General features: G+C 38.8%; 2 protein-coding genes and 1 long non-coding RNA gene across 7 annotated transcripts; 1 reads left to right on the top strand and 2 right to left on the bottom strand.

Annotated features, from left to right (window-relative positions):
• Positions 1-11: 11 nt before the first annotated feature.
• tmem14a (transmembrane protein 14A) lies at positions 12-3,383 on the top strand. The gene is made up of 5 exons (XM_077612862.1): positions 12-154; positions 1,212-1,294; positions 1,397-1,498; positions 1,572-1,659; positions 1,741-3,383. The coding sequence occupies exons 2-5, from the start codon at positions 1,219-1,221 to the stop codon at positions 1,778-1,780; spliced, it is 306 nt and encodes a 101-aa protein (XP_077468988.1). The 5' UTR covers positions 12-154; positions 1,212-1,218; the 3' UTR covers positions 1,781-3,383.
• Positions 3,384-5,135: 1,752 nt separating this feature from the next.
• On the bottom strand, positions 5,136-6,596 carry LOC144084713 (uncharacterized). 4 transcript variants are annotated; one of them, XR_013303893.1, is made up of 5 exons: positions 6,511-6,596; positions 5,870-5,956; positions 5,667-5,758; positions 5,476-5,583; positions 5,136-5,390 (listed from the first exon to the last, which is right to left on the bottom strand). It is a non-coding gene; the product is annotated as an uncharacterized LOC144084713 (long non-coding RNA). The 4 variants fall into 4 exon arrangements; XR_013303892.1 differs by lacking the exon at positions 5,476-5,583; XR_013303891.1 differs by having other exon boundaries at positions 5,484-5,758.
• A 623-nt stretch (positions 6,597-7,219) lies between these two features.
• On the bottom strand, positions 7,220-12,884 carry LOC144085015 (glutathione S-transferase A4-like). Of its 2 annotated transcripts, none has more exons than XM_077613952.1 (7): positions 12,752-12,884; positions 12,558-12,666; positions 10,393-10,444; positions 10,071-10,203; positions 8,594-8,729; positions 8,390-8,515; positions 7,220-7,683 (listed from the first exon to the last, which is right to left on the bottom strand). In XM_077613952.1, exons 2-7 carry the CDS (start codon positions 12,642-12,644, stop codon positions 7,549-7,551), a joined length of 669 nt encoding a protein of 222 aa, XP_077470078.1. In that variant the 5' UTR covers positions 12,645-12,666; positions 12,752-12,884; the 3' UTR covers positions 7,220-7,548. The 2 variants fall into 2 exon arrangements, with proteins under 2 accessions (XP_077470078.1, XP_077470077.1); XM_077613951.1 differs by having other exon boundaries at positions 12,757-12,791.
• Positions 12,885-14,450: the final 1,566 nt, after the last annotated feature.

Genomic DNA, 14,450 nt, shown 5'->3' on the forward strand with positions numbered 1-14,450 from the left:
CAGCTACACCTGCGACACATACTGTTCTACTTTACTACCGACATTTGAAGGTAACACGGGCGAAAGAACGCATGCGCGTCCTTGAGGAGTAGGAACGAGGAAGTGTGCTAGTCTACGAGATCTTCCCTGGATTTGTACATCATTTAAACGCAATGTAAGTTATTGTAAATTTGATGGGCTGAAAGGTCCTTAGCATATAGGACATTAACGTTGTAAACAAATGCCGAATGGATTGTAAAGATCCCCATTGTGCAGTGATTAGCTCCAGGTTAAAATGTTAGGTCGATATCAACATCTAGTGGCCAATTTGAGAAGTGTAACTACTAGAAAGTGCTCGTTTACAGTACACTTGTATGTAATATATATACGGACTTCTCCTTGGTCACAATATATATTGAATTATTGTATAAGATAACTTTTATTATTTGATTCGTGTTTTGTTGACAAACTTCTTTGCTGCAGTTTTTGAAGCTAAAAATACTAAAGCTAAGGAATAACCTGGTGCCGTCAATTGCAGTAAATGAGTTAACCACACTTTATACTGGTTCATGTCAGGAGAATATTTTTTTTTGTTATCAAACTAATGGTCTCCAAGTCTCCTAACTAACATGCAGTACACCTAAGCGATCAAAAATGTTTTTTAAGGCTGAGGCCACATTAACATTCTTCAGTTCAAGCATGACCAGTGCACTTATACATTAAAAAACTGTCCATCCATTCATTTTAAATTCAGTCCAATTGTAGTTATATTCTAATTCTCATTTTTCCATACTGCTCATCTTCACAGGTCACGGTTGCCTATGAATAACAGTACTAAAAGATTCTCATTTTTAATTTGTATTTGGCAGTGGCTCCTTAGCCGGTAACCGGTCAAATAGCCTATATGGCCCCATATGGCTATTTAGCCGCTAAGAATTCTGTGTGGGGTTAATAGTAAGAAACTATGGCTACGAAGCCACTGCCTAAATAGTAGTCATTAAATCCCTATTCACTTAATGTTAAAATCTATCAATTGGCAATAACACATCAAATTTCAATAAGATTGGTTGAATGGTTTAGAAAATCCCCTATTTACTCAATGTTAAATAATAGGTTACCGGCTAAATAGCCCCTGGGACTATTTGACCGGTTACCGGCTAAGGAGCCACTGCCTTTGTATTTCATGTTTACGATTTGACATAATTATTAAACTTCAAACTCTTGGTCCCCAGCTGTTCGATGGCAATCGATTGGATCGGATACGGGTACGCGGCAGCAATCTTGCTGGGAGGATATATGGGATACAAGAGAAAAGGTCGAGAGCAGTAAGCTTCATGGGTGTAATTTTTTTCAAGGGGCTAACAAAATCGCAACAACAACAAAAATGAGTTGTAATCCTGACACGTCTCCGTTAAAGGCAGCGTCATGTCTCTGATGGCTGGTTTGGTCTTTGGTGGACTGTCTTTTTATGGCGCCTATAACATCTCCAATAAGCCCGCTGATATCAAGGTTTTACTGTGTAAGTGTTTGAGGTGACAAAATGTAGTACCTGTGTTGTCATTTTGTTGATGTTCTCCAAATGGTTGTTGCAGTTGCCTCTGGGCTTCTTTCTGTGGTGATGGGGACAAGGTACAAGAAGTCAGGCAAGCTGATGCCAGCTGGAATGATGACAATTCTAAGGTCAGACTTGGTCTGAATGAGGAATAAGGTCTACGCAAATAGGATTCACATTTTTATCGAATGGATGCTTCCCTTTTGCAGTTTATTGATGGTGTTCCGACTTTTGCTCCTGGTGATGTGACAGAAGAGCGGACGCGGGCGACCAATCCAGAGTAATTGGAAAGAAACGGGTTGAAGTTAGGACCACTTTTTTTCACAATCTAAGGTGGGAGCATTTCATTCTGCCTGTTATGCAAAACCGCAAAATAAATAAAAAATTTGTATGAAAAAAGTGCACTATTTTTATTGTTACATGCCATCATGAAAAAAGATTTGCCAGACCTTAAAACATGACTAGAACACATAACTATAGATGATAGGAAAATTAGACAAAGAATGAGATAGTTTTAAATTGCTTTTCATATGGCAGAAAAAGTGAAGATAGTTCTGGAAATAGCATAAGTAACTCCACCATTTATCTCCTAACGGACAAAAAAATAATACAGATCTTGACCCAACCAAGTTAAATTTAGAAATTAATACAAGAGGCTATTTTTTTTAAAGAGATGTTCAGTGTGCATAAGATTCTGATTGAACACCTTTCATGTCATTTCAAAAGTTGGGGGAATTTATAGTACTATTTTTAAGTCAAAGATTTCCCTGATAGTTTTGACGTAAACGTCATCGGGTTGAGGCTTCCTCTTGCTTCCCGGCTGCAGAAATCGGGCGATGGCCGGTCTGGACTTCATGCGCCCCTGAAAAGCCTGCAAGATAAATAAAAAATTTAAAAAATGAACAAATGCATTTTTTATGGGAAAAGTGTACGATCAGGAAGATTTTTTCTTATAAAAGCATGGTTGGTTTTCAACTTAATTTACATTTGGCACATACACATCACCGTGTGTGCGGTGTAGCATCGCGTTGTCGAGACTTTAAAAGCTGATTTCAGGCCAGAGAGGGGTGCTGGAGCCTATCCCAGCTGACTCCGGGCCAGAGGCGGGGGACACCCTGAATCGGTGGGCAGCCAATCGCAGGGCACGAGGAGATGGACAACCATACACACTCACACCCATACCTAGGGGCAATTTAGAGTGTCCAATCAGCCCACCATGCATGTCTTTGGAATGAGGGAGGATAGCGCAGTACCCAGAGAAAACATGCAAACTTCACACAGGTGGACCAACCTGGATTTGAACCCAGGACCCCAGAGCTCTGAGACCGACGTGCTAACCACTCAAGCCACCTTACTTTGAAGTCAAACATGTTAAATGGAGAACAACAGGCTAAATAGGCACTTGTTAATGTAACATTTACAGGTTTTTTTTAAACTATAGCCTAAAACAGGCTAACTGTGGTTAGAAAGAAGAAGAAAAACAAGTCACACTTGTGTTAGTCACACCAACAAAAAAATATGCGACTTATAGTCCGGAAAATACGGTAGTTAGTCTTTTGCCCACCTTGACATTACGGAAGTCTCCCATTATGCCCGTGAACTTCTCCTCCAGCATGAGGGTGCATTCCATCAGCAGCACATCGGCGAGGCTCAGCTGTCCTCCTTGGGGGCCGGTTCCGGCCCGCGGGCCGTATGTTTGACACCCCTGCTTTAGCCAAATGAATCCCAATTGAAAAAGCATATCCAAGTATGTAACCTTAGAAGTCAAAAACAAACACTGAAGTGCATGTCACCGCAATGTTCATAATGTGCAATATTGTATCTTAAAGTATTAAAGCCCAACCAAAAAGTATTTACAGTACGTTATTATGAAAACAATGTATTTGTTTTGAAGTATTAATGCCCAACCTAAAAGTATTTGCAGCCCCAGCCCCCTGACTAATGCACTCTATGATGAAAACGATCTCTTTTTTTGTGTCTATGTGTAATAGGCGTGGCCGAGGCGTGGCTGTGGTCAGAGTTCAAAAGACCCGCCTCCACGCCGCCATTTTTCAAAATGGCGGATGAGCCGGAGGTCTGGCGCGTTGGACTGCTGAGCTGCTCAGAATTGACGATTTCTCGAAGAAAGACCCGACAAACTTCTTCCAGGACAATGCAGCGCGTTCGGTACTTTGTCTTTTGGGGATTTCGTAGCCCCAGTTCTCATTTCAAGAGTGCTTTTTGACGGGAACGTGCTTCATTGGCGTGATGTAGCCCCGACGTGGATGCAAACACAAATGTTTGCTAGCAAGTTGGCTACATTGCGTCACCTATTGCTCTTAATGTTTAAAAAGAAACCCTTCCATTGTGTGTTTCAGTCCCTCAACGAGGACAGACTGCTGGGAAACATCAATAATGTGGCCATAACGGCCAAAAAGGAGCAGTTTGTCGGCAAAGTGAGTCTTTTTTTAATAGCTTCTAATTCCTCTACCCGTGTAATTGGATTGGATAACTTTATTATTCCCGTATTCGGGAAATTTTGTTGTCACAGTAATGTTTAGACATCAGCGACCAGTGTTCACGGCTTTCCTAAATTAGCTTGTTTAGCATCATGTTACACTCCAATTTTGAATGAAGACACTTTAACTGGGTTGGCGTTGATTTTTAATAGCAAGATCCTGTGTGGGTAACTCACACTCTCACTAGTGCCATCAAGTGGAGGTGTAAGGAATAAACGGTACACTTCTATAATAGGTATATACCTTTGCCCTTCCCTTTCCTAAAGGAAGACTTCAGGGCTTGGACCTTTTGATTTTTAATTGTGGTTTTGACAAAACCTAAGCGAGACATTCATTCAACCGTAGCGCAGGGGTCATTTTTGACTCGTTTAAACAACCATTTTTCCTCCGTCTAAGAGCTTTGTGAGACCTATTTTATTTTTTTGATTGAATGGGAGTCATTTGTGCATCAAAATGGTTAAATAAGCAATGACATAATCATGCTGTGGTGTTTTGCAGAGGTTTAAAGCCACGGAGATGGTGGAAGCTGTCCAAATCTACAAGACCAAAGAAGTCGTGTATGATGGAAGACCTGTTTTTCAGGTTATTTGATTTATTTTCATGTCATTTGATTTATTATTTTCATGTCATGTGTACTAAAAATACTCTATTTTGCTTCTCTTCAAGGTCCACCCAAGTTTACCAAATCAACGCTAAAGAAAGATGACTTTGGAGCGTGGCACAGCCTTTGACACTAACATCTTGAGGGCCCCTATCCAGTATGTTTTCCATATCTCCCACCACATCTGAAAAGAGAGATGGGTCTTTCTCATGTTGGTAAAACCTAACTTAGTGTTGTTTTTTGGTCAAATCTTTTGACCTAACTGGCCCCCAGTCTATTTTTTTTAATGTTGGACTTAGTCTATTGTGCTTTGACCCTCTTTCTTTTCTCCCCAGAATTCCATCCAGTGCCAAAAAGAGATTCATCAATGGAAACACCACCTCATCTTTAAATGCTGGAAGATCTACGTGAACTTTTCAAATACCCCATTTTGTGGGAAAATAAAACCTTTGAAATATACTCATGTATTTTTCTTCATAGAACTAGCAAAGGAATGCAAGCAACATGACATTTTAGAATTTTTATTCAAAGAAATACATTTGCACACTTAGTATCACATTGGCATAGCTAGTGTTCTCCACCTGTAGACAAAAGCAACATTTAGAATAAACACCAAAAAAAAAAGACCATTGAGGGTCCTGGGTCTTTTTTCTCCAAGTGTTTTAACAAAGACAAATGACACTCAAATCTCTTTTATTGAAATTTCTGATTGAAAAAAAAAAAAAAGAAATCCTCCTCACCTTAGGGATTGGGACATCACCTATAAAATAAGAGGGGGTTAGTAAATTGCAACTTTAGTCAATAAAATAATGTGAGATTGGAATGTTTTGACTTGGATGCATTACAATATAACCCGGAAATAAGCTGCTTCCGGTAGCCAGCGCTATCGCATTTCGATCTTAATCCATATGAAATATATATGCATCTGACGAAATAGTGCATGCTTTGTGTGTCTAAAATACAGAAATAGCACTCGTTACTGACACTGCGGCGTAAGAAACGATGCGCCAAATAGGCGTGAAAATACGGTATTAACCTCAGAGCAGAGTTCAGAGACGATGCATCATCTTCAAGTGGGCAACCTGGGAAGATCACCTGGTCCTCCAGGGTCTGGACATCACCATGGACCTGGTGTATGCAAAAAATAGAGCAAAAGTTATCATATACAGAGACTGGAGTATCAACAATAGGTTTAGGTGGGGTTTTTTTGGGGGGGGGGGGGGGGGTATTTAGTATTACCTTGATACCTTGGCCCAGTCTCCTCTCCCCTCAAGGGTGTGCATGGTTCTGGACACACGGGAAAAGCTTCATCTTGATTTAACCAAGCTATTTGGGAAGTGCAAACAATTATTACAGGAAAGAGAAATCTTAAAGTAAATGATCAAGATAAAGAATGAAAATAAGTTAGTTAGTGCTCGGTGCTAATTTCCCCTTTCAATATACAGACTGATGTTAAAAACTAGGAGAAAGTCGGCTTAACCATTTTGGTATCAATGATTTTTTGTTTAAAACAGAATTACAAATTGGAAAAGGGCGTTTAGCAATCGCAGTGAAAACTATCATTACATTCAACACACCTTCACCTGGCAAACTGACCGTTGATATCTCGGCTTTGTTTGATAAAATGAAGTCTTCCCCCACGACTCAATAATGGAGAGAATACGGACAAAATACTTTTGAAGTCAAATGTCGTGAGGCTAATGCCAAGCTAGCTAGTGACATGCCAAGGAGCCCATACTTCAAATGTCGACGGTGTGTTCGACCTGGCAATAAACTAACAGATTTGTTGGCGTTTTGGCTCAATTGATTCCTAAAAAAATCTCCCGGTAGGGTGTTAAAAATGCACATAGGCCAGTAAATTGCTCTAGTCTAGGGCTTACCTCGTTTGGGTGCTAGTCGTTCGACCGACGGCATGGAAATAGCTGCTAAAGGGACGCGATGCTGCGCAGGCGCATAATTTAAGTACCTGCGTCACCAATGGGCGTAACCACGCCCATAGGATGTGATTTGTCCTCCCGACTCAATGACCATGTTTGGAAGATGACGTACTATATTCGCCATTTTTGTAGTCTTGATGCTGTAAAAGAGTGTGTTCGTTTTTTTTTTTATATAAAAAGCCTTACTTTGCATGGTCATTTTAAAAAAATAAAAAGCCTTACTATACATGGTCATTTTTTAAAGAAAAAAGCCTTACTATACATGGTCATTTTTTACAAATTAAAAAGCCTTACTATATACTATGTCGTATTTTAAGAAAAAAAGCCTTACTATACTATGTCGTTTTTTAAAGCAAAAAAGCCTTACTATATACCAGGGGTGTCAAACTCATTTGGCATCGTGGGCCACATACGGCCTAGGGAGATGTCAAGTGGGCCGGACCATTAAAATTATACCATGCTCTGCTATAAATAACCCAAATATCATGTCTTTCCTTTGTTTTGGTGTAAAGAAGCACAAGAACATTAGGAAAATATTGAAATTGAATGAACTATCCTTTCTCAAAACATTTCATGAAACACCTCATATTTCCTTAGACAAATGTGCAATTGACTTTTATCATTCACAAATATGCATTGCAACTGATCCCACTGATTGTACAAAGGCACAAAACTTTAATTGGTACTGAAAAATATAGTCATGCACTTTATGCATAACTATAGATGATAGGAAAATTAGACAAAGAATGAGATGGTTTTGAATTGTTTTTCCATATGGCAGAAAAAGTGAAGATATAGTTCTGGAAATGACATAAGTAACTCCACCGGTTATCTCCTAAAGGACAAAAAAATAATATAGATCTTGACCCAACCAAGTTAAATTTAGAAATTAATACAAGAGGCTATTTTTTTTAATAGATGTTCAGTGTGCATAAGATTCTGATTGAACACCTTTCATGTCATTTCAAAAGTTGGGGGAATTTAGAGTACTATTTTTAAGTCAAAGATTTCCCTGATAGTTTTGACGTAAACGTCATCGGGTTGAGGCTTCCTCTTGCTTCCCGGCTGCAGAAATCGGGCGATGGCCGGTCTGGACTTCATGCGCCCCTGAAAAGCCTGCAAGATAAATAAAAAATTTAAAAAATGAACAAATGCATTTTTTATGGGAAAAGTGTACGATCAGGAAGATTTTTTTTTATAAAAGCATGGTTGGTTTTCAACTTAAATTTACATTTGGCACATACACATCACCGTGTGTGCGGTGTAGGATCGCGTTGTCGAGACTTTAAAAGCTGATTTCAGGCCAGAGTGGGGTGCTGGAGCCTATCCCAGCTGACTCTGGGCCAGAGGCGGGGGGCACCCTGAATCGGTGGGCAGCCAATCGCAGGGCACGAGGAGATGGACAACCATACACACTCACACCCATCCCTAGGGGCAATTTAGAGTGTCCAATCAGCCTACCATGCATATTTTTGGAATATGGGAGGAAAGCAGAAAACCCACGCAGGCCCAGAGAGAACATGCAAACTTCACACAGGTGGACCAACCTGGATTTGAACCCAGGACCCCAGAGCTCTGAGACCGACGTGCTAACCACTCAAGCCACCTTACTTTGAAGTAAAACATGTTAGATGGAGAACAACAGGCTAAATAGGCACTTGTTAATGTAACATTTACAGTTGTTTTTTTAAAACTATAGCCTAAAACAGGCTAACTGTGGTTAGAAAGAAGAAAAAAAACAAGTCACACTTGTGTTAGTCACACTAACAAAAAAATATGCGACTTATAGTCCGGAAAATACGGTAGTTAGTCTTTTGCCCACCTTGACGTTACGGAAGTCTCCCAGTATCCCCGTGAACTTCTCCTCCAGCATGAGGGAGCATTCCATCAGCAGTACATCGGCGAGGCTCAGCTGTCCTCCCACCAGGTAAATGTGATCTTTCAATTGCTGCGCACAACCTTAAATCTTAAAGGGCAGCGCAGAACAGCATAATATTTGGGTTTTTTTGTGGGCGGGGTCAAGTACCTTTTCATACACAGGTAGGTAGCGCTCTTTTGCTTTCTGTTCAATGTTGTCCAGTTTGGGCTTCACGTCTTTGGTAAAGGGCAGAATCATGATCATTTCCATGAGGTCCATCATTCCTTCTGCATACATGTTGATCCTGAGGACCAATGTTGACAAGGTTGTAAATGAAGCATGCAAAAGCATTCAATGAAACCCCTAAAATCCACGACATCCAAGGAAGTTCTTCTATTTTATTCCGATAGGTCAAGTCAGTTGAATGAGCATTAAAACAAAATCGGGATGTCCAATTCAAGCTTTTTTCAAGCTTCCCTTTGGCGGGCCATTACTGCTCAACAGCCACCATTAATCGACTATCAACTTTTTTTTTTTACATCCCACACATGCACTGCCAATGACGACAATAGACGTCCGGTCCAGTTTTACTGAGGGGAATTGCTGTCAGCCCCCCCAGTCAAATATATTTTGGGCATCTATTGCCGTCAATGGCAGTAAATGAGTTAAATGTATATGATAACGCTTTGGTGAAATATTTACAGTAATTGAAATAAAAATAATTACGACGTAAAAAGATTGAAAAGTACAACTTGTTGGGAAATCAATTATACACAAAAAAAGCATTTTCAAAAGTAATGAATAAAAAGCAACATAAGAATTTTTTTTTATTACATTTTAAAATTTCAAACAATTGAAAAGGAGTAATTTATCCAGCCATTTTTACTTTAGAATTTTAAAAAGATATTTTTAATTAATTTTCTTAACTTTTACTTTTTATCTGGTTAAATTTGTGACATTTAGGATTTGGAGCCCTATTTTTCTACCTTTAGTTTTTTTATGAATACTATTTTTATTTACTTAGGCTTCAACATAAAGGGGTGATTAAATATTGCCTAATTTTATCTCCAATTTACATTATAAAATAAATGGAAAAACACTGACTTTGATTTATTTTTTTTTAATAAAAAGGGGAACAGGTATATATATATATATATATATATATATATATATATATATATATATATATATATATATATATATATATATATATATATATATATATATATATATATATATATATATATATATATATACATACATACATGTTAGTTTAGTATTTTTCATTACATTTAAATTTATAATAAAAAGGAAAACACTAATGTTCTCTCCACTTCATTTTTTGTTTTAAAAAATGAAGAAAAAAAACGGAATATTTTCTTTCTTTGAATAAAATTGTTTCAAAACTAAACAAAACAGATTTGCGCATTTCTGTAATCCTCACTTTTTCATTGAAATTCCGATTAAAATGCTTTTGCATTGCCTTGCATCTTCAAACGCCAAACTTATAATAACCATGAAGTTGATAGGAAATCATAAAAATCCCAACATTGCTAAATTACAAGATATAAATATTGCGAAAAGGTCGTCTGTGCAGGGAAGGAGCAGCACAGTATGCTGTTTTTTTACGTTTGAAAGTTCATACTTGACTCGATCTTTGACATCTTTCCCATGCAGGTTGTACTTCTCAGCAATGTAGTTCAAGATGGCCTTTGTCTGAACGATTTTCATTCCGTCAATTTCCACCATGGGCACTTGCTGGAACAAGAGGTCCCCGTCTGAAAAGAAAAATGCGTTACGTCGGCCACTCCCAGTCAAACCAGCCGAATCACCGTGACAACGTAAATAAACCTGTGCAAAGGTCGTGCTGGGACGCTTTATCGTTCTGCTTCATCGGCAGGTTAGTTAGGCGTGGCAAAGCCACATTGACTCGACTCCAAGTTCATTTCAGAGGGATTCAAACTCACCTTCCAACATTTTCAGGTACTGATCCCGAGTGGTCATATGGAACTCATCAAACTGTGGATATCAAGTTGTACAGCAGAGGTGAGAGGGTGCAGGAGTACACAATCAATATTTTTTGAATGCTCCAATTAGAAGTTGAAAACAGTGTTGACAACACAAGGTTTAGTAATTCAGAGCAAAGTAGAAGCTTTAAAAGAATCAAGCATTACTCCACTTGCCCTAACTTGTCTTCTTTACGACCAACACAGCAGTTTCCATAAATGGAGTGTTAAAATAACACCTATTTTTTTGGTCATTTTAAAAGAACTACATCTACATATGTGGTCTACATCCCCCCCCCAAAATTAATGTCCATATATGACAACAGGTCAAAATTATTGATTGATTTGATAAGGGACAGCACATATTAATGAACATATTTATATTCATGTTAATGAACATATTTATATTCATGTTAATGAACATATTATATATAAATATGTAAGATTGTAGCTGCCGGCTAATTTCCATCTTTAGTCCCTTGTGTAGGTACAATATAAACAAAAACACACAGTAGATATATATAGACACACACGTAGCACAATTTTCGACAGAGTTGTGATCGCAATTTTGTACGTCTAACAGCCAGGTTTTAAGGGGATTGGCGAAGAGGTTCAGAGACGGGAGTTCACATATGTTAATTGGTATTGAGTTCCAGGTATGTGCGGCACGGGCAGAGAGGGTGCTTTGGCTGAAAGCACTCTTTTTGAGGGAACTACACAGTCACCTCTAGAGCCAGCCCTTGTTGATGTGTTGGAATTTCTTTTGTGCAAAGTGGAGGAGCAGCTTTGTGTTGGAAGATTTTGTAAACAAAGGTGGCATCTGCATATTTAACAGTATTGTTCCAGTTCAGGAGTTTGTGTTTCTTTAATAACAGATATCTACGAGCACTGGGCGAAGCGATCGCTACGAGGACTATATATTACTTCTCGTTGGCTGTTCATAAGAACATCAGGGGCACTGGCTCTCTCCCTGCAACTCCCTCGTGTAATGTCTCTGGTCGCAACTCCCTCTTTGTAATGTCTCTGGGAGCACTGGGCGGAGCATTGCATTTTTTTCAGTGTTTTTTCCCCCTTAGCCTGTCAGCTCCCGTTGGCGGAGTGATCGCTAATTCAAGACTACTTTGTTGGCAAGTGGTCGTGCGTTATCCTATTGTGAGGACATTTGTGTGCATCATTTTCGGAATATTTTGAAGGGAATACAAACTCAAACCACCCTCAATATTAATTGAAAGTCAGTATGGAGGCGGGGCAAACAGAGCCAACCCGGCCGGGAGAATTATATAAAAATGTTAAAAAAAATTAAGTTTAGTGTGTCTGCATCGTAATCCAAGTTCATTTAAATTTGTTTATGTTATATTACGATTCACCGCAAAAAGTCTCCCGGTTGAATAAAGTTATCTAATCTAATCTAATGACCAACTTGTTAGGCAGCAAATCATGTGTGATATGATCATTGTGTCAAAATATAATTTTGCTGAATCAGGTGTTAGATTGTTTCTAATGAACCTAAAATTGGACAAATTGCATTTAATTTTATCTAGCGTGTTTTTTTTCTGTTGTTTGAAGGCAAGTTGAGTCAATTGTGATTCCTAGGTGTTTACATTCTTGGACTACATTTTATTGTATTTATTTAAAAGGGTGAAAGCCTGTCAAGTCTTCACTTGAGTTGCTATTTTTGTGGATACTAACTTTTAAATTACATTATATTGATTGATTGGGCACTTTGTGGTGAAGCTTTAAATATATATTTTCTATTTTTTACAAGTGAAAAAAGATCTAATTTACTCCTTTTTGAAAATGTTTTAAAAAGAAAAAAATCATTTAAAATGCTATTAATTTAAATATTTACTATTTACTCTTTAGCAACCATTGACAAGTGGCCGTCCAATCCGGTTTGATTGCGAAGGCTTGCAGCCAATGAGTTAAATTATCGACCTGTAAATAGTTAATTAGTTTATAATACGTAAAGATTTATTCGTAAATGTATTCCATACATATGCAATAGTGGATTTAATTGTGTGTTTTCATTTCAGATTAGGATCAAACACACTATAACAACAAAAAAAGTGATGTTCTGAAGCTCATGGCCGTGATAGTTTGTTAGAAAATTAGTTGCATTCACTGACCTCCACTTCTGCAACAGTAAGTAACCAACGAATTGACTCCATTCTCCCTCGCCCATTGAAGTAGTGCAGCTTTACCCTTTCAGCCATGATTATGTGCAATGTTGTTCCTCTGAAAAGTTGAAAAAAGGAGAGATGAAGGAAATCCTATCTCCTAGAATGAAATTTTGCAATATAAAAGAATTTCTTGTCCTTACCTCACCTTTTCAGCGTGGATAATGTGAAGTGGGAACTTGGTGCCACTTCACGTCCCATAAATGCTGGGAAAAATGAGGCGTGAAAGAAGATGACGATTAGTGTAGTCTAGCCAATAGAGAAGCTTAACATTTGCATATTGCCTGCAAGCATGCTGGGAAAGTATTCTCGTGGCGAGAGTTTAAAGTATATTTTATTTAGTTTAAAGTATATTTGATTTAGTTAGTTTGATTGTTGATGATAACATGAAAAAGAGATGCGTCTTTTGATTTAGTTAGTTTGATTGTTGATGATAACATGAAAAAGAGATGCGTCTTTTGTATGGTCTTTACGACCACACGCAAAGAAGCTGAGAAACCGTGAGCGTGAAACGTTCACTGTAGCTGGGGTATTTATACTTCTGGTACGCCTACAATTTGGTGGATGTGAGGGCGATCTGGCTGCGACATCTGTCACCCCATTGATCGCTAGGGTTGATTCGGCTGATCTGGCTGGCTAGGCGGGTGTCCCCTTCCTCCCTCACCGTTCCGTGTGTGTCCCTCCCGAAGCTCAGCGCTCGGTGGCAGCGGACGACGTCCCCCCGACGGACGACTACTCATCGGTATACCAGTAGCTGCGCTCCCCTGCTAGAACCTCCAAACAAGCTCAAGGCCCATTTGTAGGAGAAACGTAGGGAAGTCAAGCTCCAAGCTTCAGACACATCCAATTGCGGCGCTGCATGTGGCAGTTTGCCTTCCTTTTAGAAAAATACTAAACTAATAAATATCTATCTAGACTTGTACCTCGACATATGTTGCGTTGCATTTTTTCAGTGTTTTTTCCCGTTAGCTTCTCGTTGGCAAGTGGTCGTGCGTTATCCTATCGTGAGGACATTTGTGTGCATCATTTTGGGAACATTTTGAAGGGAAGACAAACTCAAATAACCCTCAATATTGACTGAAAGTCAGTGTAGAGGCGGGGCAAAAAGAGCCAACCCGGGAGACTAAAGGTATCAAAATGCCAAACTAAATTAGAATTAAGTTTAGTGTTAGGTTGGATTAAACTTCTTTTTGAGCGTGTCTGCATCGTAATCCAAGTTGGTTTAAAATTGTTTGTCTCTCTCCCCCTTCGAAATCCATAGAATTTTAGTACTATTAAACATATTTTAGTAATATTAAACCACTAATTATGTGTTACTTCGTTAATAGATGGCGAATTAGAACAAATAAAACATTTTTTCCAATCCATTATCCTGTTTTTTGGTGTTTTTTAAGAGGGTTGGAACGAATTAATTTGTTTTTAGTTCATTTCAATGCTAGACGTTCGTTTGAGTTACGAGAAAATCGACATACGAGCTCAGTCCCGGAACGAATTAAGCCCATATTTCGAGGTGTTTACTATTATAATAGAATAATACTATTCGTTACACTGGTGGACGAGAGGTGAGCATGTCAAGCCTCACAGTGCTGTTCCCACGTGGGTTTTCTCCGGGTACTCCGGATTCCTCCCACACTCCCAAAACGCACATAGTTGAACACTCTACATTGGTGTGAGTGCGATTGGTTGATGATCTCACTGTGCTCTGTAAATGACTGGGGATTGGCTCCAGCACCCCCCACGACCCTTGTGAGGATACATGGTACACAACATAAATGATATTTTGCGTATTACATAAAGATTCCTATGAATCTATTTATGTCACGTGAATTGAGAGCATATAAA

The sequence above is a fragment of the Stigmatopora argus genome, chromosome 11 (assembly GCF_051989625.1).
Source record: "Stigmatopora argus isolate UIUO_Sarg chromosome 11, RoL_Sarg_1.0, whole genome shotgun sequence".
In the NCBI taxonomy this organism is placed as follows: Eukaryota; Metazoa; Chordata; class Actinopteri; order Syngnathiformes; family Syngnathidae; genus Stigmatopora; species Stigmatopora argus.